The sequence below is a fragment of the Canis lupus genome, chromosome 3, assembly GCF_003254725.2.
Source record: "Canis lupus dingo isolate Sandy chromosome 3, ASM325472v2, whole genome shotgun sequence".
NCBI classification, from domain to species: Eukaryota; Metazoa; Chordata; class Mammalia; order Carnivora; family Canidae; genus Canis; species Canis lupus.
The window spans coordinates 26,880,278-26,905,713 of record NC_064245.1 but is presented as its reverse complement, the minus strand read 5'-3'; the positions used below and the strand labels follow the sequence as shown (position 1 = coordinate 26,905,713).

Below are 25,436 nucleotides of genomic sequence, written 5' to 3'. Positions count from 1 at the left end.
CCTTTCCTAGCCTAATTCTTGGGGTCACCCCATTATTGCCCTCCTGCCATATAACACCTACACTATGGTCTTAAAATGTCATTTTGTTTTATTTCATTTCATTTTTATTTTTTGTGTTCTTCTAAATGTCTCTACTGATTTTCTTGAGTGGGATTACTCCGAGAAAGGATGTTATTTTTGGCATAAATTGAATCGAGTGAGATGAAATCTTATAACAAATTCAACTGCCACAATCAACTTCATTATATCAAGGGAGGGCAAGTTCTTTCCCTGTTACAATTTCTCTTTGAGAGATAAAACTATGTTCATAAACAGTGAAATGATGGAACCTGCTTGGCTCAGAGAGTTGGGCCTCTGCCTTCAACTCGGGTCATGATCCTGGCCAGGGTCTTGGGATCAAGCCCCGTGTCGGGCTTCCCTGATCAGTGAGGAGTCTGCTTCTCCCTCTCCCTCTGTAGCTCCCACTGCTTGTGCTCTCTCCCTCAAACAAATAAATAAAATCTTTTTTAAAAATAGTGAAATGAATATACATATATCATCACATTTAGAATTACGGTTGGCTCTGAAAGTTGGTCTCACTGGCAATGTGAGGTAATCAGTTTTTATTTCTCTTTTTCATAAGACTTTGTCTTGTTGGTGTTTTGCAACCACCAGCAGCTCCTAAAAACCCCAAGCCTAGACAAACTACTTGTGATTCCAACCTTAGATGAGCAGTTTCTTTTTCTTTTTTTTTAAGATTTATTTATTTATTTATTATAAATAAATAAATAAATAAATAAATAAATAAATAAATAAATAAATAAAGAGGCAGAGGGAGAAGCGGGCTCCATGCAGGGAGCCCAACATGGGATTCGATCCCGGATCTCCAGGATCACACCCCGGGCTACAGGCGGCGCTAAACTGCTGTGCCACCGGGGCTGCCCAGATGAGCAGTTTCAAACAGGATAGATTAACGCATACCTCACTCCCAATAACAAAGAACTCTACAGAGCAGGCGACATAGTTGCTGCTTTCTAGATTTCAATCTTCTGTTTGCTTTAATCATTTTATTTTTATTTATTGATTCACTCAATTGTATATCTATTCTTACCTGATTTTTGTTCCACAAAGCACGTAAGACAGATGACAAGAACACAAGATGAAACTTAGGATCAGAAAAAATCAAAATCAGTGTTAGATAAAGTGAGAGGGAAGAGTTACAAGATACATAGGATAATAGTAGTTCCTGCATGATTATTAAAGTGGAGGTCAGTGTTTGGGCTGGGCTTCCAGGCGGCAAAAGGAAAAATGAAAATATAATGGATATGAAATTACCTACTACCCCTAAAGAAAACCTCCCAAAATAAACAAAGCTTTTTTTTTTTTTTTTTTTTGGCATTGAAGCTAAAAGAAATTTCTTATTGCCTCTTTTTTTTTTATTTTTTTATTGGAGTTCAATTTGCCAACATATAGCATAATACCCAGTGCTCATCCCATCCAGTGCCCCCCTCAGTGCCCATCACCCAGTCACCCCAACCCCACCCGCCCACCTCCCCTTCCACCACCCTTTGTTCATTTCCCAGAGTTAGGTGTCTCTCATGTTTTGTCACCCTCACTGATATTTTCACTGATTTTCTCTCCTTTCTCTTTATTCCCTTTCACTAATTCTTATATTCTCCAAATGAATGAGACCATATAATGTTTGTCCTTCTCTGACTGACTTACTTCACTCAGCATAATACCCTCCAGGTCCATCCACATTGAAGCAAATGGTGGGTATTTGTCGTTTCAGGCTGAGGAATATTCCACTGTATACATAAACCACATTTTCTCTATCCATCCTCTGTCGATGGACACTGAGGCTCCTTCCACAGTTTGGCTATTGTGGACATTGCTGCTAGAAACATCGGGGTGCAGGTGTCCCCGCGTTTCACTGCATCTGTACCTTTGGGGTAAATCCCCAGCAGTGCAATTGCTGGGTCATAGGGCAGGTCTATTTTTAAGTCTTTGAGGAACCTCCACACAGTTTTCCAGAGTGGCTGCACCAGTTCACATTCCCACCAACAGTGCAAGAGGGTTCCGCTTTCTCCACATCCTCTCTAAGAGTTGTCTTGTTAATTTTCCCCATTCTCACTGGTGTGAGGTGGGATCTCATTGTGGTTTGGATTTGTATTTCTCTGATGGCAAGTGATGCGGAGCATTTTCTCATGTGCGTGTTGGCCATGTCTATGTCTTCCTCTGTGAGATTTCTCTTCATGTCTTTTGCCCATTTCATGATTGGATTGTTTGTTTCTTTGCTGTTGAGTTTCATAAGTTCTTTTTTTAAGATTTTATTTATTTATTCATTATTCATTATATATATATATATATATATATAGAGAGAGAGAGAGAGAGAGAGAGAGCGCGAAAGAGGCAGAGACACAGGCAGAGGGAGAAGCAGACTCCATGCAGGGACCCTGACGTGGGACTCGATCCCAGGACTCCAGGATCACGCCCTGGGCCAAAGGCAGGCACTGAACTGCTGAGCCACCCAGGGATCCCCGAGTTTAATAAGTTCTTTATAGATCTTGGATACTAGCCCTTTATCTGACAGGTCATTTGCAAGTATCTTCTCCCATTCTGTAGGTTGTCTTTTAGTTTTGTTGACTGTTTCTTTTGCTGTGCAGAAGCTTTTTACCTTGATGAAGTCCCAATAATTCATTTTTGCTTTTGTTTCTCTTGCCTTCATGGATGTATTACCTCTTTATATAAGAAAAACTTAGTAATACGGATGCCATCCACAATATAGTTTGGCAACTTACAAACCAAAAGAATTCTGTGTATTTTGAGGGATTTTTTTTTCCTTGTTCATTTTCTTCCTTTTACTGGAGCAATACATCCTTTGTCTATTCTTCCAAATGTTAGTATAAATATATTAATTTTTAATAACATCTAAATTTAATCAATATTTTTACCTGCTCCTGAGAAGTACAAGGACATTTTAAGATTGTATCAAATTTCTTCCCTCCCAACTTTATTTTTTTTTTCTTTTTCCCTCCCAACTTTATAAGCTTACTATAAGTTTATAGTACTTTGGGTTTTTTCTTGCTTTGTAATTCTACAAATTAAACGTTGTTATTTTATGTAGCCAATGTTTAAATTTATTTATATTTATGAATGGCTTTACTCACCATTTTTTGTTGCATTCCAGACTTTCAATTTGCGTTCATTTTCTGAGTCTGAAGTAAATCCTTTAGAATTTGATTTTGTGAGGATTTATACTCAGTTTGATTTGTCTTAAAATGTCTTTATTTTCCTCTCATTATTAAAAGAACTTTTCACTAATTGTAGAGTTTGGGATTGATAATTATCTTCTCTCAGAACATTAAAGGTAATTCCTTATGTTCCAACTTCCACAATGCTACTGAAAACAATGCCACAACAAAACAATTCTAATTTTTATTCACTTGAGGTGACTTTGGCTGCCTTTAAGATCCTCTCTTTGAGCTTGGTATTCTGAACGTTTGCTACAATGTGTCTAGGAGTGATTTTCTGCTTATTTATCTTGTTTGGGATTTGTAGGGATTCTGTGGTTTGCAGTCTTTCAACAATTCTGAAAAACTCTCAGCCACTATCTCTTTAAATACTGTCACTTTTTCATTCTTTCTACTGTCTCCATCTAGAACTTCAGTAAGACATGGACTTCCTCATTCTATCCTCCTTTACTTGTAATTACTCATATTCTTTTTAACCTGCTTTTCTGTGCTACCTTCTGTATAATTTCTTTAGCTTTATCATCTGCTTCACTAATTATCTCTTAATTTTGTCCAATCTGTTATTTAATTTATACATTATTTTTAATTTCAATTCTATTTTTCATTTCTAAAAGATCTATTTCAAATACACTTGGTTTTTTATTTAATACTTTTTGTTTGTGTGTTTCTTATTCTTGCTTTCAGGCTTCTCTTTTATTTCTTGAGGCATATTAAATGTACTAACTGTATAGTTTGAAAGTTTGTGAAAATATAATTCTGTTCTCTGTATTTTTGTTGGTTCTCACTTATGACCCTTGTTTCCTTGAGTGTTTTGTAATTTTCTTTTCATTATGGGCCTATATTCTTTGGAACATTATCTGTAGGAATTTTTTGAGAACTGGGCTAATGTTCCTGTCCCCCAGAGAGGATTTTCTGTGACTTTAGTTGCCTGGAGTCACTATCAGTTCTCTATTTGGGTTTTTCACACCATATTTGAGCATGAATTTGAGACTACAGAACAACAAGGAGCAACATCAGCTATGAAGCATTCTTGATGAAAATATTTCACCTGAATCTAGTCATGAGAAAAAATTTGATCAAACCCAGAATATAGGACATTTTACATGACTACTGGCCTGAATTCTTAAAAAAAAAAAAAAAGTCATTGTCACATAGGCAAAAAGAAAGGGCAGGATACTCTTAATTAAAAAACAAAACAACAAAAAAACTAAAGAAACAGAACAATCCAATACAATGCACTTTAATCAGCTTGTTTTCCTTTTTTAAAGTCATTAAACATATTTGGGAGACAAGAATATTAAAATATTGAACATATATGAAATGATATTTTGGAATTCTTACTTTTCTGAAGTAAGATATGTTCTGAAGTAAGAATGCCTATTCAAGTATTTAAGGGTGCTGCGTTTGTGTCCTGTGCTTATAACTTCATTTCAGCTGGTTCAAACAAAAATCCCCTAGGGACAAAAAAATGAGCCCGTGGGTGGCTCAGCAGTTGAGCATCTGCCTCCCGGCTCAGGGAGTGAGCCCAGGGTCCTGGGAAGGAGTCCTACGTCGGGCTTCCTGCATGGAGCCTGCTTCTTCCTCTGCCTGTGTCTCTGCCTCTCTCTCTCTCTCTTTCTATCTCTCATGAACAAATAAAATCTTTTAAAAAGCCCAGATGGTTATTTACACACACACACACACACACACACACACACACACACACAGAAGTATAGGTATAGGTAGAGAAATTGGTGATTCTAGGAAAACTATTCATTTTTATTTTCTCTTGACTTTTTTTGTAGGTTTTTAAACATTTAAACTTTTAAATTTTGTGGGAAAAGGCAAAGACAAAGAAATAAACCACATGAGGGATAGCTGTAGCTACAAATTTTCAGGAGGAAGACTTTCTCCCCTCCAGGAGAGCCAAGATGAAGACAGGCAAGTCTCCTCATTCTCCCCCTTCTGAACAGAAGGTTTATTTCTAATCTTGTCTTACACTGAGTATGTAACCCTTGAGGTCTCAGCCTTATATGGAAGAGGAGGTCCTGTATTAGACTCTTCACCTTAGAAGAGCCTTAGGCTTTTTAAAAACCCCTTCAACCTAGGAAACTGGTAAAACAAAAGTTCAATATCCCAGGGTTTATCAGATAATTTCAGGGTAAAAGCTGATTTTCCTGCTCATCTACCTCCCAGGATTCACACTCTATATTTGACTTCTATGGATTTCTTGCTTTCTTACAGCTCAGCAATTCATCTAATTTGTAAAATATTTTCCACCCCAAAATTTTAATTGTTCTTACTAGGAGAATCATTTAGGGCATCTTGCCCTATTATACTAGTAGAAACAGAAGTCTTCATGCAACAACATTTTAAATGAAAGGTATTGTTTTTCTTCCGATTCCTGCAGAGATTTAAAAAGCGGTTAAAGCCACAGGCACATTTTGAAAAAACATTCCTTATCGTATCATTATTATAAACCCTTGGCCTTAATACATAAATCCAGTGTATTTACCTTTCAACTATCCGATTGAAAATATAGTTGTCTCAACACAAAAAATTACTCCATTAAGTCAATCTTTTCCCCTAAGTTAAGAAGCTCATTTATTAAATTTATTATAAAGTCATAATTCTACATTCTGTGTCCAAAATATATATATATATGAGAGGCTAGATCATGAAAGAACACCTTCTCAGTAAGTCATAAACACCTTTCATAACAACAGTAGAAACAGCGCTGTTGAAAAGAGCAAAACATCCCTTTTTCTATGCTTGATTTATTTGGCTCTGTGAGGAGCAGACTACTAAAGCCACTATCTCTCACATCTTCTTTCTTATTGTAGTGGACTTGGGACGCTCTGGATCAAGGTACTCCCTAGGATGTCACACTTCCCTTAACACAAGCCTCCAGCTAAGAACCAGGGTAAGCCTTTCCCTCAAGTAGCTGAGTAGGCTATCATCAGTTCCCTCAGTTGTGTGAATACCAGCCTCAATTGGTGAACAGAAAATAAGGAAAAAGAAAAGAATCATTATATATTCTGCAACAAGCAAATTTCAGAATCATAATTTTCCATGATGTTCCATAGTCCCTGATTACAGTAGAATAATTGTTCTCCAATGTCAGTTATGGGTTGTGGATGGAGGATATTTTCACTCTAGGACCTTCCTTGGCCTGAACCAGACTCAAACTCTATTTTTCTGATCTGTATCTTGGCCAACATATCTAGGTGTCCCTGTACACACATAGTTACTCGGGAGTGAGATTATTCTGCTTCTGTCTATAGTAGTATAACCTCCTCCCTTGATTTTGAAGCTCAATTTTTGCCCTTGGTTACCAAAGCAGTCAAAAGCATCAATTTTTGCTTGTAGTCAGGATAATTAAAACTTCCTCTAAATCCTGCTGTCCTTTTCTTCTTTTTACAAGAGGGTGGGTACCCTTTCCCTACAAGAATATGCTCTACTTGGGACGACTGGGTGGCTCAGTGGTTGAGCATCTGCCTTTAGCTCAGGGCGTGATCCGGGGTCTGGGGATTGAGTCTCGCATTGGGCTCCCTGTGGGGAGCCTGCTTCTCCCTCTGTCTGTGTCTCTGCCTCTCTCTGTGTGTCTCTCATGAATAAATAAAATCTTAAAAAAAAAAAAAGAATATCCTCTACTTGTTTAAAGATTGTCAAGGCAAGATACTGCTTCTCCATTTCCTTTCATTTAGGCTCTGGATAATAATAGATTAACTAACTCAATGACAAATGACAATACCTGAACCTCATGAAAGAAGGAGAAGGAGAAGGAGAAGGAGAAGAGGGAGAGGGAGAAGAAGAAAGAAAGAAAGAAAGAAAGAAAGAAAGAAAGAAAGAAAGAAAGAAAGAAAGAAAGAAAGAAAGAGAAAGAAAGAAAGAAAGAAAGAAAGAAAGAAAGAAAGAAAGAAAGAAAGAAAGAAAGAAAGAAAGAAAGAAAATACAATGATCAACAACTGTGTCCTAGGCAATAGGCAATTAGGTCAAATTGATCTTAAATATTTTACTAGCATCTCCATTCACCCTACAGCAGGTACCATGAGCATCTTTATCCTAGAGTGACACTCCAGTCTCCAAGACAGAGCTATTTAATGACTGCCCAAGGATACATGGAAACAGAGTCAGGAACAAAACCAGGCGTTATGGCCACAGAGCCTCCTGCAGTCCTAACCAGGACACTACCCCTGCTTGTTTTCACCATCTGCTCATAATTGTTTTGAATTCATACATCTGGGATGTCAGCTTCAGGTCTCCAGAGTCAGAGCCCCAACCTAGGAATAAACAACCACTACTAATTGAAAGCCACAATATATCAGGTACCATCCTAGAGCTGCCTTTCTACAACTCACAAGGTTGGTGTCATTTGCACTTCCTGCTGAAGAAATGGAGATACCATCCCTCCCACAACAAAAGCCTAAGGGTATTCCCAAAGCCAGACACCTAATAAATGCCTGAGCCTGGTGTGGCTCCTCCATGCTACTTCCCGGATTCGTCATAGCATTTCCTTCACAGGTCAGGGCTAGGTCGTAATATACTGTGTTAATGATCATGCCATTTTGGCAATGGTCTTTAAAAGGTATATATATATAAAAAGTAAATACTGGAAAACTGAGTTTTTGTTTCACCATTTTTTAAAAAGATTTTATTTATTTTTTCATGAGAGACACAGAGTGTCAGAGACATAGGCAAACGGAGAAGCAGGCTCCCTGAAGGAAGCCTGATGCAGGACTCAATCCCAGGAGCCCCAGATCATGACCTGAGCCAAAGGCAGACACTCAACCACTGAGCCACCCAGATGTCCCTCACATATCATTTTCATATAAAATTAACAATAAGAAAGTCATTCTTATGGCTTCACTTCACTTCATCTGCCTGGGAAGCAAGGTTTTATGCATTGATCAGATTTTCACTCTCCCGAGGCAACACAGCAGAACAAAGGGGTGCTGGGCCTGGGATCAGAGACCTGAGTGTGAGTCCAAGCTCCGGCATTTCCTTGGGAAGGTTGTTCAACCTCCCAGACTTTTAATTTTCTAGTCTGTATAGTAGGAATTATAATCATCCTATCCATCACATCTTGTTGTGAAGATTGAGATGAAATATATGAGCTACTGAATGAGATATTAATGAGATATTTAAAGTTGATTACTATTATGATGTGGGGTACTACGACTCCGCCACAGAAAAAAGAAAAAGATGAGGTGTATGTATGTGCTTACGAATATACACACACACACAGATATGCATGCATGAACACGTATGCATGTACTATGTATAAGTAAGCTGTGTTGTACAGATGAAGGTGAAAAAAATTAGTCATAATATGACAGGAAAAGTCCTGATACAGTGTGCTAAGACAAGCCTGCAGGCCTCGTTTTAGCTGCTAACTATGGGATATGCAAAGAGTGTTGAAAGATTGCTGCTGTGACCAAGAGGAATGATAGTCCTCAGAGGACCGGAATGAAGCTTTGCCTCCACTGGGGACTCCAGGGAGCTGCCATGGAACACCCTAGTTCCCCCAGAGGGCACCAGAAATGAGCTCTCAAGCCAGGGGTGTGGGAGAGGGAGGGATGTGGGATGATGAAAGAGGAAGGTATTACAAGGGGCATGGGACTCACTGAAGGGAGTTTACAAAGAATCAGCATTTAACAGCCCTGGACACAATAAGCTTGTCCTTAAGGGATGCTTTGCTGCCTTCTCATCTCTCCTTCCCCTGCTCTCCTTCTCTTTTTCTTATTCCCTAGTTCCTCTTCTGCTTTTGCTCAGTTCTGGTTTTTTGGGCACAACTTTTACGCAACTGAATTGGACAGATCTATTTTCCTTTCCTGCTGTTCAATTTTTAAATGCAGCAGCCAGAATAATCATCACTAGCAATTAGATCTATACTCAGATTACGTCTGTGAAAGGAACACGCCAGACCCCATAAGGAAATCTCTGAGAATTACATAAGTCAGAATTTCATTTTTAACTGACATGTATGATGGAACACATGCTATATACCAGTGAAAGCCATTGTTCCAACAGAATGCTAAAATGTGTTTGCAGTTCCCATTTCCCATAAAAGGAATCACATTTTCATTAGACATTTTTCAGGTCAGTGACCAACTCTTCATCTCCTGAAACGGATAGAAAGCTGGTCCATTTTAATACCACTGGGAAAAAACTGTACCTCGAAAGAGGAAGGAGAGAAACCGTGGATTTAATATTAGTTTGTGGTGCTAGACAGCAAGATGTAACTCATGCCCATGCCCCTCAAAACCTAGGTTTGAGCAGAAGATAGTAGAGTAAGGAATGGAGTATCAGCAAGAGGAGTCCACTAATATTTGCTTTTTCCTTCCTACCCTTTTTTCCTCTCTGCTTAGTAATTAAGCCTAACTTACTGGACAGGATTTTCAGAAAAATTATGGTCTGAAACAGAGTTTGGTAACATTTCTGTAGAGGGTCAGGGAATAAAGACTTGAGGCCTTTACATTCCATAGGAATTCTGTTGCAACTGCTCAATTTTGCAGTTGTGCAATAAAAGCAGACGCAGATGAGTGAACATGGCTGTGTTCCAATAAAACTTTACTTATAGCTTAAATTGTACCTAATTTTCACATGTCAGGAATAATACTCTTCCAGTTTTTTCGTATCCTTTTAAAAATATAAAAACTCTTCTTAGCTTGCTGAGTCTACAAAAAGAGACAAGGGGCCACTGTAGGCCAGTTTGCCAATTCTGGTCTAGAACTTTTTAAATATTAAGAGTATTCTTCCCATTAGACTCGTCAAAGTAGAAGTTACTCTGTCTTTTATTCCCCTTCCACTTTTCCCTACATCAGTTATTTTTCCCCATAGCCTCCTTCCTACTCTGATTTGCTATTTTGTACTATGAACCTCACAAGAGAAATTGCCAAAGACCCCCTTGAAAGCACCCAGCATTGGAGAGAGCACTAATGAGATGGAAGACACAGAGTCTGTGGCTAACCACATTGACACGGCCAGTTATCCATTATCCTCTTTCTTGTCCTTCCTAGTACATTCTACTCCCACAAAAGAGGCTGAACACTAGTCATCACTTTCCCACCCCTCCTGGTAGACAAGACATGGGTATGTCTGTGAGCCACACCGAGACAATTAAACCTGAGAAGTCTCTTTGGGTGCCCCTGAGAAAGGTTTTTTTCCACTAGAAAAAGAGAGAAAGAGAGAGTGACGGCCAAAGTGTGAGAGAGAGACAAGAGCAGAAGCCTCATCTCCTTGCTACCTACCTTTGGATGATGTCATATAAGATTTGGAGCTATAGCAGCATCCTGCAACATAAGGAAAATCCAAAATCTTTCTGTCACATGGAAAATGCCTTCTTATCCTTTATGACCCAAATGAAAAGCCAGCTCTTCTGGGAAGCCCTTTCAAATTCTAACTACAAGTTATTTTCCCTTAAGTACTTCCTAATTTCTTAGGATACATGTCTATTATAAGCCTGAACATATTTTTTATATCTTTTCTGAATAGACAATGAGCTGGAGAATAAGAGCTATCTTATTTGACTTTGTATGCCTATCATCTAACACAGTGCTGGGAACATTCTAGGAGACTCTCGGTAAATATTTTTTGAGTGAATTAAGTAATGGATACAGAGTAATTATTTGTTGCTTACCTGATCACATGAATGAGAAGAAACTCTAAGATTCTGTACCCAATAGGCAAATATTCTAACTCAACACTTTTCTCACTCAGCAACACCCATATAATTTTAGAATTTGGAGTTGGAAAAGTTGTAAATATCTAGCCCTACTCCTTTATGAACTCATTTAAGGCTCATTTAATTAGCAGTATGAGTTTTCCCCTTGATAGTAAACAAAGATCTTTGATATGTTCATTCTCTTAGTTAGGTCAAACATGTACCCAGGAACCCAAGTGATTCTATTTGTCTGCTTACAAAACTTTTTTTCCACAGAAAAACTTCAATTCAAAGCAAATTATCCTCAACCCTAAAATCCTTACATCCAAATGAATAGAATTATAGCATTTTTTGCAAGTTTGCTTTATATCATATTATTTTATTACACTTTGTATTGTGTTTTCTTAGCAAATATATTTAGACATCTGATATAAATTTGATATTGTCCTGGCACAGTAATCATTGTTATCACCTGATATTGCAGGAACTACCATCTGGGTGGATTAATGTATTGTTTAATGAAGTAGAGAAGTTACTTTAAGAAATGCTAGTTGCAGGGTGCTTGGGTGGCACAATTGGTTAAGTATCCTACTCTTGGTTTTAGCTCAGGTCATGATGTTAGGGTCATGAGATCTAGCGCCATGTCAGGCTCCATGCTGAGCACAGAGTTTGCTTGAGACTCTCTCCCTCAGCCCCCATGTGTACTTTCTCTCTTAAATAAATAAATAAGTCTTAAAAAAGAAAAACGAGATGCTAGTTGTCAAAACTCTGGACTTCAAGTTGGGTAGACATTGTTATTTGTAGTAAAGGTCCTCACAACTGCATTTTTCTAAGGAATTTTTACGCAGTATTTAGTAAAGTATGTTAAAGAAGCTTAATGAAAGCTTTTTTAAATAGTCTGCTTAGACCCTTAGTGAAATTGAAAATGAGTGATTTTATACATTTGTGTTTTGCTTCACTAATCTTCAGTGCCTAAATTGCTGTCTTTTAAGTTCTGGGAAAAAAAAAAAAAAAACACCAAAAAAACTTTTTACTTTTAACTGCACACTAATCAAAAGCCCTCTCCTTAATTTACCAGGCCCTTATTTGTGCTAACTAGTTTCTAGAGAAGCTATTTTCCTGTCAGTTAATCAAGTGCCTTCCTTTGCTATTCACATTAAATTACATAGTAGCCCAAAGTCTACATTTTCCAGTGCTGTGGCATAAATGTTATCACACATTAGACTATAAACCATATTCCCTTAAAGCCATCTTTAAATGTTAATAATTATTTTCCATTTCCACTCCCTTCAAGAATTCAAGTGGAAAACTTAACATAACTAATGATAACCTTATTCAAATATCAATTAACAAATATGTGTAAAGCTACTTAGCTGTGCCAAATAACAGTATATAATATGAGTAACTTCTCCCACTTCTGAGGAATGGAAGGAGCAGGAGCAGGAAGGGTATTCCCGTACACAAAATGTGATCTGGATGTTAAGAGTGATGACAGCGCCACACATGCACAAAAGGGTTTGAAAATGTTTATCACCCACATAATGAGGCTTTCTGGCAAGAGTAGGATGGGCTCCCAAGCTGATGTGAAGACGGCTTGAGAGAGTAGGGAAAGGAGGTCGTTTGGGGGTTTTCATGGTGGTTAGAGTGTGACGCCAGGGTGATGATTCCTGGGTATGATGTGGGGGTTGCACAGTTGGAACTTCCTGCCAGCACCAAAGGAAGGAAAACCCAGGCTTTCTTATCGGCTCGCTGAGATGTAGGGCCAATGGGAAGGGGAATGCCAGAGCTCAAGAGCTGTAAGCAAACATGAAAAAATGAAGTTATACTCTGTACAAAATAGTTACAAGTGGAAGGACACCTAGTATACCAGTTATCTATTGCTACAATAATACTACATAATAATCCTAAAATCGTAATGACATACAAAATAAACTTTTATTGTTCCCATGTTCCCATGTCTGGAGTTGGCTAGACAGCTCTGCTGATCTTGCCTGAACTCACTCCTCTGTCTGAATCAACTGCCGGCTGATATTAGGTGGCTATGCTCAGGAGGACCGTGGTGACCCAGCTCTGCTCCATGTGGCTCATCCTCTAACAAGCTAGCACAGCCATGCTATCATGGCAAAGGCAGAAGTGAAAGAGTAAGCAAGTCCAATCACACAAAACTTCTTAAGCTTCTGAATGTGGCATTTTTTTTCTAAACTCTATTGTGCAAGGAAGTTACATGGCCAAGCCTAGAATCATAGTGGGAAAGCAACAGATGTGTAGACTGCAGAGTGAAGCATTAGGACAATTTTTGCAACCTACTGCACTAATGGATCACTAACATATCACGACCTCTTATCCTACAGTGCTGCTGGTAGAGGGAAAGACAATTCAACGAGCTACTCACTACTATGTGCTGGGCACCAGGATTTGGGTCTACAAAAATAAATGAGAGATAGTGCTAAGGAGGTCAGAGTCGGACATTGGGGAAAAATCAAATAATGCATTATTAAAATAAATTAAAATTCACTTTAATAAGTGCAACAATAGATATTTTAATGAGGTGTCACAGGAAAGACACTAACATTTTCATCTCTGTTATCGTAGATTTCATAGCCAATGTAATGGATTTTATTGTAATCGAATTTCCTCTTGGTTCTGAAGGCATAAAGAAAAAGCTGACGAGATTCTCCAATGAATGGTTTCATAAAAATCCAGACTCTTTGGAAGCAAAAGGAGATTGTAAGTATGCTAGGCTAGTGGAAAGTCGCTACACTGTTGATCTGCTACACTTAGCAGTCATCCAGTTTCAACCAAACGTTACCTGTGCAAGCTATTTTGCTGGGAATTTTCTAGGAATTGGCGTTACCTAGCAAAGATGAGTAAAAAATAATATCCACCTTTAGTTATTCTAAAAGAACTTAGAATTTAGTCCTGCTGACCCTCACGTCCATCGTACAAGATATATGTAAGCGAAGCTCTTCTGCTTAAAGCAGAAGTTGTAAACCTGGAGCTCCCTCTAACTCAGGTCACTGTTGGGGACACAGTTGATTTGAAGATTACTCAGCCATCCCATTAGCTTACAGTCACATTGCTACAGTACACTGTCATATACAGATCAATGATGACCCATCCCACAGAGTGGCATCTGTGTGAGGGGACACCAAATGAAGCCTAGAGCTAAGGTAGACCTCAAAGAGAAGAGAGGCCTCAAGGTAGCCGGCAAATCTCCAGGTCACCAGCTACGGCCAGAATCATAACTGGTGAGGGGTTATCCCAGCACAGTTCGAAAATAAGATGGTGAGTCAATCTTCCAGCTCGTGGCAGATTAAATTTCGAAACGCAATTCTTTGAGACATGAAGACAGGGACAGAAATGCTTTGGGGCACTTTCTCCAGTTCTCAAGTTTTTTCAACAGGCAAACGTTTAGCCATTGCTCCGAGATAGTTTTTCTTCTAGTTACACCACCTTATTTCCAGGGGGCTTCGCCTGGGAGAAAGACAACTTCCTTGGGCTCCTTCCGGACCTTTGAACGGCCCCGAAGCCCGTCCAGGAGGACGGAGGTGGGGGGGTGGGGTGGGGGTGGGGGTGGGGTGGGGGTGGGCTGGCCGAGGCCTGGAAGCCCAAGGCAGAGACCTTGCCGCGAGGCAGCCCCGTCCTGGGCCGATGGGTTCCTCGGGATGTGTTTTATTTCCATTAAAAACCCAACGTTTTCAAACGTTCGCTGTTCAGGTCTCAAAAGTCGATGGGAAAAGTACTCAACATTTGGAATATTCAAGAAAAGCTTGGAGAAAGGACAGAAACCGAGGACCCCCGGGGCCGCTTTGGGGGGCAGGCGTTCCTGGGGAGCCTTCAGGGCTCCTGGGCGGGGGGCCTGCGACGGGGGTTCGGGAGCCTCCGCAAGAAACGTTCTGGGGCGGTGAGGGGGGGTGGGGGGGTGAGCGGGGTGGGGGGTGGGGGGGCGAGCGGGGCGAGCGGGGCGAGCGGGGTGGGGGTGCCGACGCCGGCGGGACCGGGTCGCTGTCCTCCTCCCGCCGCCCCTTCTCCGCCTGCACCGCCCCGTCGGGGCGCCGGCACTCGGCCCTCCCCCCGCCCCCCGGCCTCGGCCCTCCCCGCCCCCCCCCGCCCCCCCGGCCTCGGCCCTCCCCGCCCCCGGGCCGGGCCATAAAGGGCCGGGCGGCGGCCGCGCGGCCAGCTGCGAGCGCGCCCCCTCCGCCCGCCGCCGACATGCCGGGCCCGCGCGGCGCCGCCCTCCTGCTGCTGCACCTGGTCCTGCAGCCGTGGCTGCGCGCCGGCGCCCAGGGCCCCCCCCAGGGTAAGTGCGCTCGCGCCCCGCCGGCCCCCCGCGCCCGAGCCGCGGCGCCTGCGACTGCAGGGGGGGTCGGGGGAGCGCGTTTCCCGAAGCCCTTATTCGGCGGGGACGCCAGCTCCCCAGACAGCCGCCCCGGGGATGCCAGACGGCTTTGCAGCCGGTGCACACAGCGGGGCTCCCGGCCTGACGGCTGCTGACCCCGCGCCCCCCGGCCCCCCCGCCCTCTGCTCCCGACCCTCCCCGGCCCCCCAGAAGCGCACGGCGTTCCCCTGCTCTGCCCTTGGTTGGGACCCCAAAACCTCCCTTGCGAGCCGACTTGATTCCTTGACACCAGCAGATTCCCCGACGCCAGCCCCTGGATTCCCGAGATCAGCGGAGCAGGACGGACGGAGAAGTGGGCGCTTCTCTCCTAGACGCACCAAGGCCCTGTGGCCTCCCCCAAACCCCCGGGTACACAGGGCGCCAACAGCGTTGGCCAGAAGGCACTTAAGCTTCAACTGGGTTTTTGTGGGTTTGCTTTTGTTTGTTTTGAAGCCCAAAAAGAAAAAATTATTTAAGCCAGGAAAGATCCTCGGGCTCTCTGGCCAGGGATGACCTTCACCTGCTGCCCTGGGCCGACTGGTGCAGAAAGCTGCAGGAGCCCACAGGCTGCAGCACAGGCTGTCCTCCCTGGCTGGGGCGCAGGCAGGGACTTCTCCCCTTCCTTCCCTGCCCAGGGCAGGGATCCCCCGCTTGAACTCTGCCTTTCACCAGCTAACTCCCTTGGATTTCTGACCAGGCAACCAAACTAGCAGGTTCAGGGGGTAATGTACTGCATTTAGTTTTCCTTGAAATATTTGAGAGGAAAGTGACAACCTCGATTCCCTAAGTATACACATTGTGAAACGGTCACCACAGTAAGTCTAAACATCCGCCGCCATACAGCATTACAAAAGACTATTTTCTTATGATGAGAACTTTTGAGGTCTTCCCTCTTAGCGACTTTCAAATATGCAATACCCTATTATTAACTACAGTCGGGTGCTGTGCTTTAAATCCCCATGATTTACTTATTTTATAGATGGAAGTTTGTACCTTTTGTCACTTTTCACCCATTGCCCGCCTCATCTGCTGCCTGTCTAGGAGCTCGGGTCGTTGTTTTAGATTCCACATATAAAAGGAGATCGTGCAGTATTTGTCTTTCTTTTTTATTTATTTATGATAGTCACAGAGAGAGAGAGGCAGAGACACAGGCAGAGGGAGAAGCAGGCTCCATGCACCGGGAGCCCGATGTGGGATTCGATCCTGGGTCTCCAGGATCGCGCCCTGGGCCAAAGGCAGGCGCCAAACCGCTGCGCCCCCCAGGGATCCCAGTATTTGTCTTTCTGTGTCTGACTTACTTCACTTACCATGATGTTCTCAAGAGGCATCCATTTTGTCACAAATGGCCAGATTTCTTCCTTTTTTATGGCTAATATTCTATTATATACATCTATATATCCCCCACATCTTCTTTATCCATTCATTATTAATGGACACTTGGGTTATTTCCATCTCTTGGCTACTGTAAATAATGTTGCAGTGAACGGGACGTGCATGTATCTTTCTGAATTAGTGTTTTTGGGCTTGTTTGTTTGTTTGTTTTGGATAAATATCCAGAAGTGGAATTGCTGGATCATATATAGTTCTATTTTTAGTTTTTTGAGTATCCTCCATACTGTTTTCCGTAGTGAATGCGCGGATTTAAATTCCTACCAACAGTGAACAAGAGTCCCTTTCCCCCCCCCCCCCCCCCCACATCCTCACCTACACTTGCCATTTCTCTTTGATGATAACCATTCTAACAAGTGTCAGGTTTTACTTTGCATCTCCCTGGTGATTGCTGATGTTGAACATCTTCTCACTGCCCGTTGCCCCCTGTATGTCTTCTTCGGACAAATGTCCACTTGATCTTCTCCCCACTTAAAAATCAGATTGCTTGTTTCTTTTTTGCTATTGAATTGTAGGAGTTCTTTATATATTTTGGGTATTAATCCCTCATCACATATGATCTGTAAATACTTTCTCTCATCCTGTAAGTTGTCTTTTCATTTTATTGGTGGTTTCTTTTGCTGTGCAGAAGTTTTTTGAGTTGATGTAGTCTCACTTGTGTATTTTTGCTTTGTTGCCTTTGTTTTTTGATGTTAGAAAGGAAGCTTTATAACACAACTCAAAGGTTTACTGATTGCAGACATTATTTGGCAGTTTTAAATTTATGGGTTTAATATTTTGTGTTTTATAAATTCTTGACAGTGGAACACACAACTTCATGGTGTGCTGCATGTCTGAATTTTGCTTCTTAGAGCTGCCTGTTTTATGGGAGTTGAAATCAGCCTGAACTACCTAAATTACCTGGTTAATTTAGTTGCTGTAGATTATCAGATTAAGTCAAGTTTCTGGTAGATTCTTTTAGTGAGTTAATTAGTCTTTTAATCATCAGCTCAACTGAATACTTTGCTTTTATATCCTTTCTCCTCTGGGCTGCCTTGCTAGTCTTCTTAGTATGTATTCAATTTTCATACCATGGTGTTTGGGCTGATGGGTAGTAATTTCACCTCTAACACTAGAAGGTTGTACTTAGATCCTGGCACTATTACTAAAATGTAATAACATTAATAGAAAATTGTTGTGTCTCATTTCCTTTTCAAAACACACTCCAAACTCATTACTAACTAATCCCAACTCTGCCCCTTGAGAGAGAAGCCAATGGATTAGATGAGCCTTGCAGATTGAAATAGAGTAAATTTAGCTTAAGTTAAATTATGAACGTAATCATAGAGCAAGAATCAGGAAGAGTTTAATTTTGAATGCAATTCCCATACCTTAAACTCACATCTGCAGATACCCTGTCCTGAATGGAACTTCTAGACCTTTTTTTTTTTTAATTTTTTTTCTTTTTTTAATTTATGATAGTCACAGAGAGAGAGAGAGAGAGAGAGAGAGAGAGAGGCAGAGACATAGGCAGAGGGAGAAGCAGGCTCCATGCACCGGGAGCCCGACGTGGAATTCGATCCCGGGTCTCCAGGATCACGCCCTGGGCCAAAGGCAGGCGCCAAACCGCTGCACCACCAGGGATCCCAGAACTTCTAGACCTTTTGCTCTTACCGGTGGACATGTAAAGCTTCCAATTCTCTGGAAATTAAAAAATATTTCCCTTTTGAAGTACGGTAGGCAGCAAGCTTCATGTTTTGGGGGAATGTGAAGTGCTAGAAGGAACATAGTAGATTTTCTGCTTTCCAATGCTTCTAGTATCAAATTCATTATTTTGTAAGGCCCTAAGCACATGGGAAAGAAACAATACAAACCAGTATTAAGGCAGATTGTCTTTTACAGAGTAGACATTCTTGAGTAACTAGGTTTTGCCTGTTGGTTTTACAACTTTTATTTACTTTTTCCTACTGCAAAAGCAACACCTGTTCATTGTAAAAATAAAAATAAAAAACTGGATAAGCAAAAGAAAAGGAAATATATATATAATTATACAACCAGGAGATATCTGTTATTCATGTTAGCATTCTCTTGTGTTGTCTTTCAAAGCTTTTATGTGCAAATATTTATTTCAAATGGGGTTATGTTATACATAGTTTTATGATTTTTTTCCAGTTCATATACCTCTAAGTAGTCAGCTGTATTACCCTTTTAGTTAGCTAATATTCTACTTTTCGGAAGGACCAAAATTCATTTATCCAGGGTTTTAATATAGGACACTTAAGTTGCATCAAGTGGCTTGATATTATAAACAACAATTTGTTGAACAATTGTGGTGCGCAGGAGGGCTTGGGATAGCTAATATCCCCTTGATCTCTGTTAAGGCCTTCTCTCTCTGCTAAGGACAGTTTATGTTTTAATAACTGTTATCCCAACAGGGGTTTGTTTTTTCACCTCTTCCAGTCAGATTTTCTCATAATTCCTTCAAACAGAAATTATAGAATTACCACTGGTAATTAATGCCTTTGGGTGTTATCATATTTATTGTATTTTCAATGAGATGGTGTAAAATAATACCTTATTTTTCAACTTAGCAATTCCTTAATCTTTAGTTAAACATGAACTTTTATATGTGTATGTATACACACACACACACACACACACACACTTATTTGCCATTGTAACTCTTTTTCTGTAAATTGCTTTTTCATTCATGTTTTGTGCCCGTTTTTCTATTGCTTATTTTATTGATATGTAAGAGGTCTTTATAAATTATGGGTACTATTACCCTTTCATAACCAGATCATTGTATCTAAAGTTTTAGAGGCTGAAGGCAGAAATTCACTGCTTGGGCCCATAGGAGAAACAGTGACTTGAGTGTTCTCACCTGTTCCCTTTGTACTCTAAACTATTAGTCCTTTACCTAGTGGGCATTTTCAGAGCCACTTCTTTGACCAAATACAATTTAGGGTTTGCAAATTTAGCCTTCTCTTGGGGGCCATGACCCAGCGATGAAAATTGTACTGTATTTTTTTCTGGCTCAAATGTCCAGCCACTATAAGAGTGATAAGAAAGAACTGTAAAGAAAGAAAGAAAGAAAGAAAGAAGGAAAGAAAGAAAAGAAAGAAAAGAAAGAAAGAAAAAGAGAAGAAAGCAAGTTAATGAACTGGTGATTTTAGCAATGTGGAAAGTGGTAACAGTGTTAGTTGACATTCCTTGTATCTTACTAACAAATTGTGCCCCCTCAAAAAATCTAGTTGTCTCAAACTTTTTTCACTGATGATCCTTTTCTCCCTGTTATTTCCAGTCTTTGACCTTCTCCCATCCTCCAGCCAGAGACTGAACCCAGCTGTTCTGAAGCCAATCCTGACAGATCCCACCCTGAATGAGGTCTATGTGATCTCTACCTTCAAGCTGCACACTAAAAGCTCAGCCACCATCTTTGGCCTTTACTCTTCAACCGACAACAGCAAATATTTTGAATTCACTGTGATGGGACGCTTAAACAAAGGTAAGCACATTTGCAGAAATCCTTTTCTTAAGAATTTTCTTTCCCTATCCCAGCTTTTGGGGTCCACTTAGATGGTTTCCTCCTACAAATCTATTCTCATCCACCATTCATTTCTGTTTTCAAGACCAAACTCTTCTTGTACATTGACCTATACGGGGAGGATGAGTTGATATATGGAGCGAGAACAAAGAATTGCTTATGGCGAAAAGGCCCAACCTCCTGTTATTCTGGGTCCAGTTTGGAAAGGAACAGGACCCAGGGCCATTAGGCCACCATCTTAGTTCGGGCTGTTATACCAAGTACTGTAGACCGGGTGCTTCAAACAGTAGACAGTTATTTCTCATGGTACTAGAGGCTGAGAAGTCCAAGGTCAAGGTGCCAGCAGATTTTGTTCCTGGAGAAAGCCTGTGTGCTACTGCCTTCTTGCTCTGTCCTCACATGACCTTTCCTCAGCCATCATGAGGGTCCTACCTTTATGACCTAATTTAAACCTAATTGCTTCCTAAAGACCCACTTCCTACTACCACCACATGGGAGGTTAGAGCCTCAACATATGAATTTGCGGGGAGAGAGGGACAGACACCCACACCATTCTTATGTTCCCTTGGAAGCATGTGGCTTAACACACCTAACTCCCAGCTCTGCAAGCACTTTCCTGGACTTGATAAAGAGAATATGCCTCAATCAGTAGAACTAAATGAATGGCTCTCTTTTTCGCCTGTTTTGTGCCAGTTTACACAGGTCTGACACCTGTTTGGTTGCTTTGCTGTCAAATGTTTCACTGTCAGAATGAGTTACTACAAATGCTAAGAAATGGCTTGCAAAGAAAAAGGTCACTATTTTTTTCATCTCTTTCCCTTCCACCCGTGCCCTGAGGACAACACCTGTTCCTGCTTATTGAGGAATGTGACAGATACATGTTCTTGCTGCTGCATGCTTTTAATAATAATAGTTAAAAAAAAAAAAAAGGAGGACTGGTCCTTCTGGCTAGATTTTATATTTATTTTTGTTGCACTGCTTCAAGACTCTATCAGATTCCAATTGTGATTGAACACTGAAATTTTCAGATATTAGGAGCTAAAAGAAATTCCTAATTCTTAGCTTTCATAAGACAGCAGAATTAAAAGCAAGAGGGAATGGGATTTTAATTCCTTTTATGTCAAGTTCCAACATCCACCTTCCCACTTCCCTCCCCACTCACTTGTGCCCTCTCTGTCTGTAGCCAGTCCTCTCAGATACTGGGGTAAGGTCTCAGAGAGTGAAGGGAGACTGAGGACATGGCTCAGCAGATGGTCTAACCATTCCTGCCCCCTTTGCCCCATCCGTACCCCTCATGGGAGACAACTTCACCTATCTCTCTGCGTTGAATCAGATAGCCCCATATGCCTCCCATCTCTGAAGGAACTGCTCATGCTCTAATAACCCAGGCTATTTAGTTTGTGATCTATAAACACCACCCTTCTTCATCCAGAGATCAGAGCTTCTCACAGAACTGTGTATTTTAGATGCATTGGAAGATTCTGGATTAGCTCGCTAAGCTTAGTAGCTAGAGGGCCCTCTATGGAGTGAAAAACTCTGTGTCTAGCAGTCCATCCTCACTGAATCTCCCCATCTATTTCAAAATTGGCCAGTATGTGGGAGCCCATTGTGGAAAATCTGTGTTGCCTGGAAACATAAGGCCACAACTTCCAGGAACTGATTCTTTCTGTCTGCTCTATATGAGCAAAGGTACTGCTGGATAGGACGGTGGAGAAGTAATGGTATTTGTAAATGTATTTACTTTGGAAAGCCACCAGTCATGTAAACACCAGCTAATCTCCATGTTGCTGAACACCTCTCCACCCTCCAATCTATTAGAGAAGATAAATAGCTCTTAGGATTCTTTTTATGAATATTTTCTAACAAACTCCAGAAATGAAAATTCTCAGAAAACAAAGCAATTTATACCAGAGTTTGGAGAGTTAAAGAATTTGGCAAAGAGACGTTTCACTGGAGCAATAGGAAAAAGCACAGAAATTTGCCAACATTGGTGGATCTGGAGGTTCTAAGGAGCAGCAGCCCATGGTGATGCAAACAAGGAGAAGTCACTGGGTCCATTAGCTCCCTGGAAAAGATGGACTCCAGGGACTGGAGTGGTTGTGACTCCCCGTTGAGGTATTTGGTGTAGCCGTGCAGGCCTGACATAATTTGTGGGGGGAGAACCTCTTCCTGGAAGGTGAGCCCCAGTCATTATCTAGGGCCCTAGACGAGCTCCTATAATCAACTGAAGTGGATTCCAGGAAGACTGCAATGCACAAGTTTGCCACTGAGCTCTCTGCTTCTACTGTCTTGCTCCCAAGACATCTTTCCAGTCATTACTGTTCAGAAGCATAACCTGAAATGAGTTACACCGATAGCAGATAGTTACTGTCTTCCCATTCCAGACTGAATAAGGTACAAATGTCCCTGCTGGGCAGTCAGGACTTTCTGCTACATGTTCCCTAACCAGCCTTTCCAATGTATCCCTCCTTCCAGCCCTCTCTGTAGCTTACCCTTCAGTTGATGGACTAGTTACATTCCCTGGGGTGCCCATGCTGTCTGTGTTTCTCTGTCCTTTTACTGTTGCCCTCTGCTCCCCACTGGTATGTTTACTGCACCATCTACAGATGCCAAATCATACAGATGCAAGACCCATGTCCTAGTCCTTCTGACATCTTTCATTATAGGACTTCGTCCTTCCATAGAAGGTACTAATATTAGTTTCTTAGTTTGCCTTGTACATGAATTAACTCTAGGTCTTCTCTCCAGTAGGTTGTAAGCTCCCTCAAAGCAGACACTGAGCCTCCCTTTACTCATGGTTGTGGCTGCTGCAGCACCTAGCGCAGTGCCTCATACAAGGAAGTAGCTCATGAGCAAATTGAATGGCGGCTGGGAAGAGTAGCCTTATTTCTTGAAAAAGATATATACTATTGTGAAAATTCTGGAAGTACACAATGTCTGGCACATAGTAGGTCTGATTGAAATTCATTCATGAATTAATGAATTTTGAACACCATTTGGATGAGGTCATAAAGGAAATTCAGTCGTATTTCTGATATAAATGATCTATCAGATTGTTAGTAATACAGGTGGTACAATCTTGCTAGAAATGAGCATTCTACAGAAACCACCTGGCTGGACAGAAGATGTGGTTGATACTTTTCTTGTATCTAGCATAGGGCAACTTTCCAGTTAGTATTTTGAGTTTGAGTCACAGTAAAAATCCTGACAGCTGTGTCCCCATGAATATGTCTCTAAATTGCCCAGCCTTGGTTTACTGTCTCTACAGTGGGGGGTGATAATAACTACTACACAGGTTGATTGCAAGAACTGAATTATATAAAGTATGATTTTTTTAGATCGTGATGCTCAATAAAAATTTGAGGTTCTTCCATAAGCTTCTATAAGATGGGTAGGTAGAAAGAACGAAGAAGGGGAGATGAAGATCTCTACTTTTCAGCAACTGTCTTCTGAAGATGATTTGGTGAACTCTTGGCTTGCTTTGATGAGGCCTTCACCTTTAGAAAAAAAAAAAAAAAAGAGCTGCTCCTTTAGTCTTAATTTGAATGCCACAGAAAATCAACTTGGTGCTGTGGAAACAAAGGGAACCCCAAAATTTGCAGTAATGACTGTAGATAATCCAGCCCCTTAGCCTAAGGATAGGAATGTCAAATAGTGCAGAGTAAGGGTCCACAGAGAAGCCTGTGGGCTAAAGAGAAACCCAGCATGAGGGAGCTAGAAGAGTTTCAAAATTAGAATTATGAACCCAGTACTGAAGGAGGAAAGTGAGGTGAATTTGTGGAGCTCTTATAATGTACCAGGACTATACTGAAGGCTCAACACTCATTTTCTTTTTTTAATCTTCACAGTATTCTTGTGAGGTGCCCTTGAATTGGCACACATTTAAAGTGATCATATACGGAAAATGGAAAGAATTTTAGTGAACTTTAGGACAGACTCCTGGAGGGTTATATCATTATCCTTGTATTTGGGGATTACTTAGGAAAGGAAGCTGGGATTATTTGAAGGCAAATAGGTTCACTAAAAAGAAGTCATGCTGAACTTTTTTAAAGTAAAGATTCTAAGCTGACAGATCAAAAAGATACTGTGAGCGTAATGTATCTTGACATCAGAAAAGAATTTTATGAAGTCGCTCATTATACCTTTCTGGTTACTGTAGAAAAGAATGAACTAGATAAATAATACTGTTAGGGGTTAATAAGTTGTTTTATAGCAAAGTATCTAGTGGTTTTTGACAAGGCTCTATCTTGGGCATTGAATTATTCAACAAATCAGTGACTTAGGTGAAGACGTAAATAGTATTTATCATGTTTGCAAATGGCACATAGCTGGAAAAGACAGTTGAACATACTGGATGCCATCAAGAAGATTAAAAAGGTCCTAGGTAGGACCTGACACATATATGCCACAATCAGCCAGATGAAATTTAACGAGAAGAAATGTAAATTCATCATCTAGGAGTGAAAAGTAAATTGCGCGACTACAGGATATGGAACACATATCCTAAGAGTTCTAGGCAACAACATTCAGAACCAAGTAGTGTTGGGCACAGAGCCTAACATTTAGTAGCTATTTAGAAATGTTTGCTGAATGAATGAAAGAAAAGATACAGTGATTTTTTTATTTAGCAGTTTTTTAAATCTTAAATTTTAGGCTTCATTAATGCATTCATGTGGCCAGATTAAGGGAGCTAATAAGTCCCACCTTACTCGTAACCGTCCAGGCCACATGTAGAATGTTATGTCTCATCCTGAACACATTTCAAAGGGACACTCTCAAGTCCGAGATCACCTTGAGGAGACTCACCAAAACAGTAGCCCATTTTTTTATGACATCACAAATCACCAATGTTAAAGGACTTGGAGAAATAAAGGAACCGGATAGAAGACATAAGAGAGATGAAAGTTGCCTTAAAATATTTGAATAGCCTTTAGATTAGGGTAAGACTAAATTTACTGTCTATAGCTCTGAACAGTATCGTTAGGACCCATTGGTAGAAGTCAGGGAGAGCAGATACTGGCTCTGTATTTGGAAAATCTTGGAGAGCAATCCAAAAGTGAAATGGGTTTCTCTTTAATTAGTTCCGATGGGCATTAAGGAGAATACAAGATGAGATGAGCACTGGTTGTTATACTATATATTAGAAAATTGAATTTAAATAAAATATTTTTTAAAATCTATCATCTTCCTACTTGTCAAAAATAATTAGTTCCTTATTCCTGGAAATGTGCTGGTAGAGGCTGCACTTTTATTGAAGGGATTTGT

The 25,436-nt window shown here is 40.9% G+C and overlaps 1 protein-coding gene across 1 annotated transcript in view; it reads left to right on the top strand.

The window, feature by feature from the left end:
* Positions 1-15,045: 15,045 nt before the first annotated feature.
* Positions 15,046-25,436, top strand: part of THBS4 (thrombospondin 4) — a 41,996-nt gene continuing 31,605 nt past the window's right edge. The window contains exons 1-2 of the mRNA XM_025437689.3: positions 15,046-15,178; positions 19,929-20,132. Of these exons, the coding sequence (XP_025293474.3) occupies positions 15,091-15,178; positions 19,929-20,132 (292 nt within the window). The 5' untranslated portion in view covers positions 15,046-15,090. The remainder of the gene's footprint in view (positions 15,179-19,928; positions 20,133-25,436) is intronic.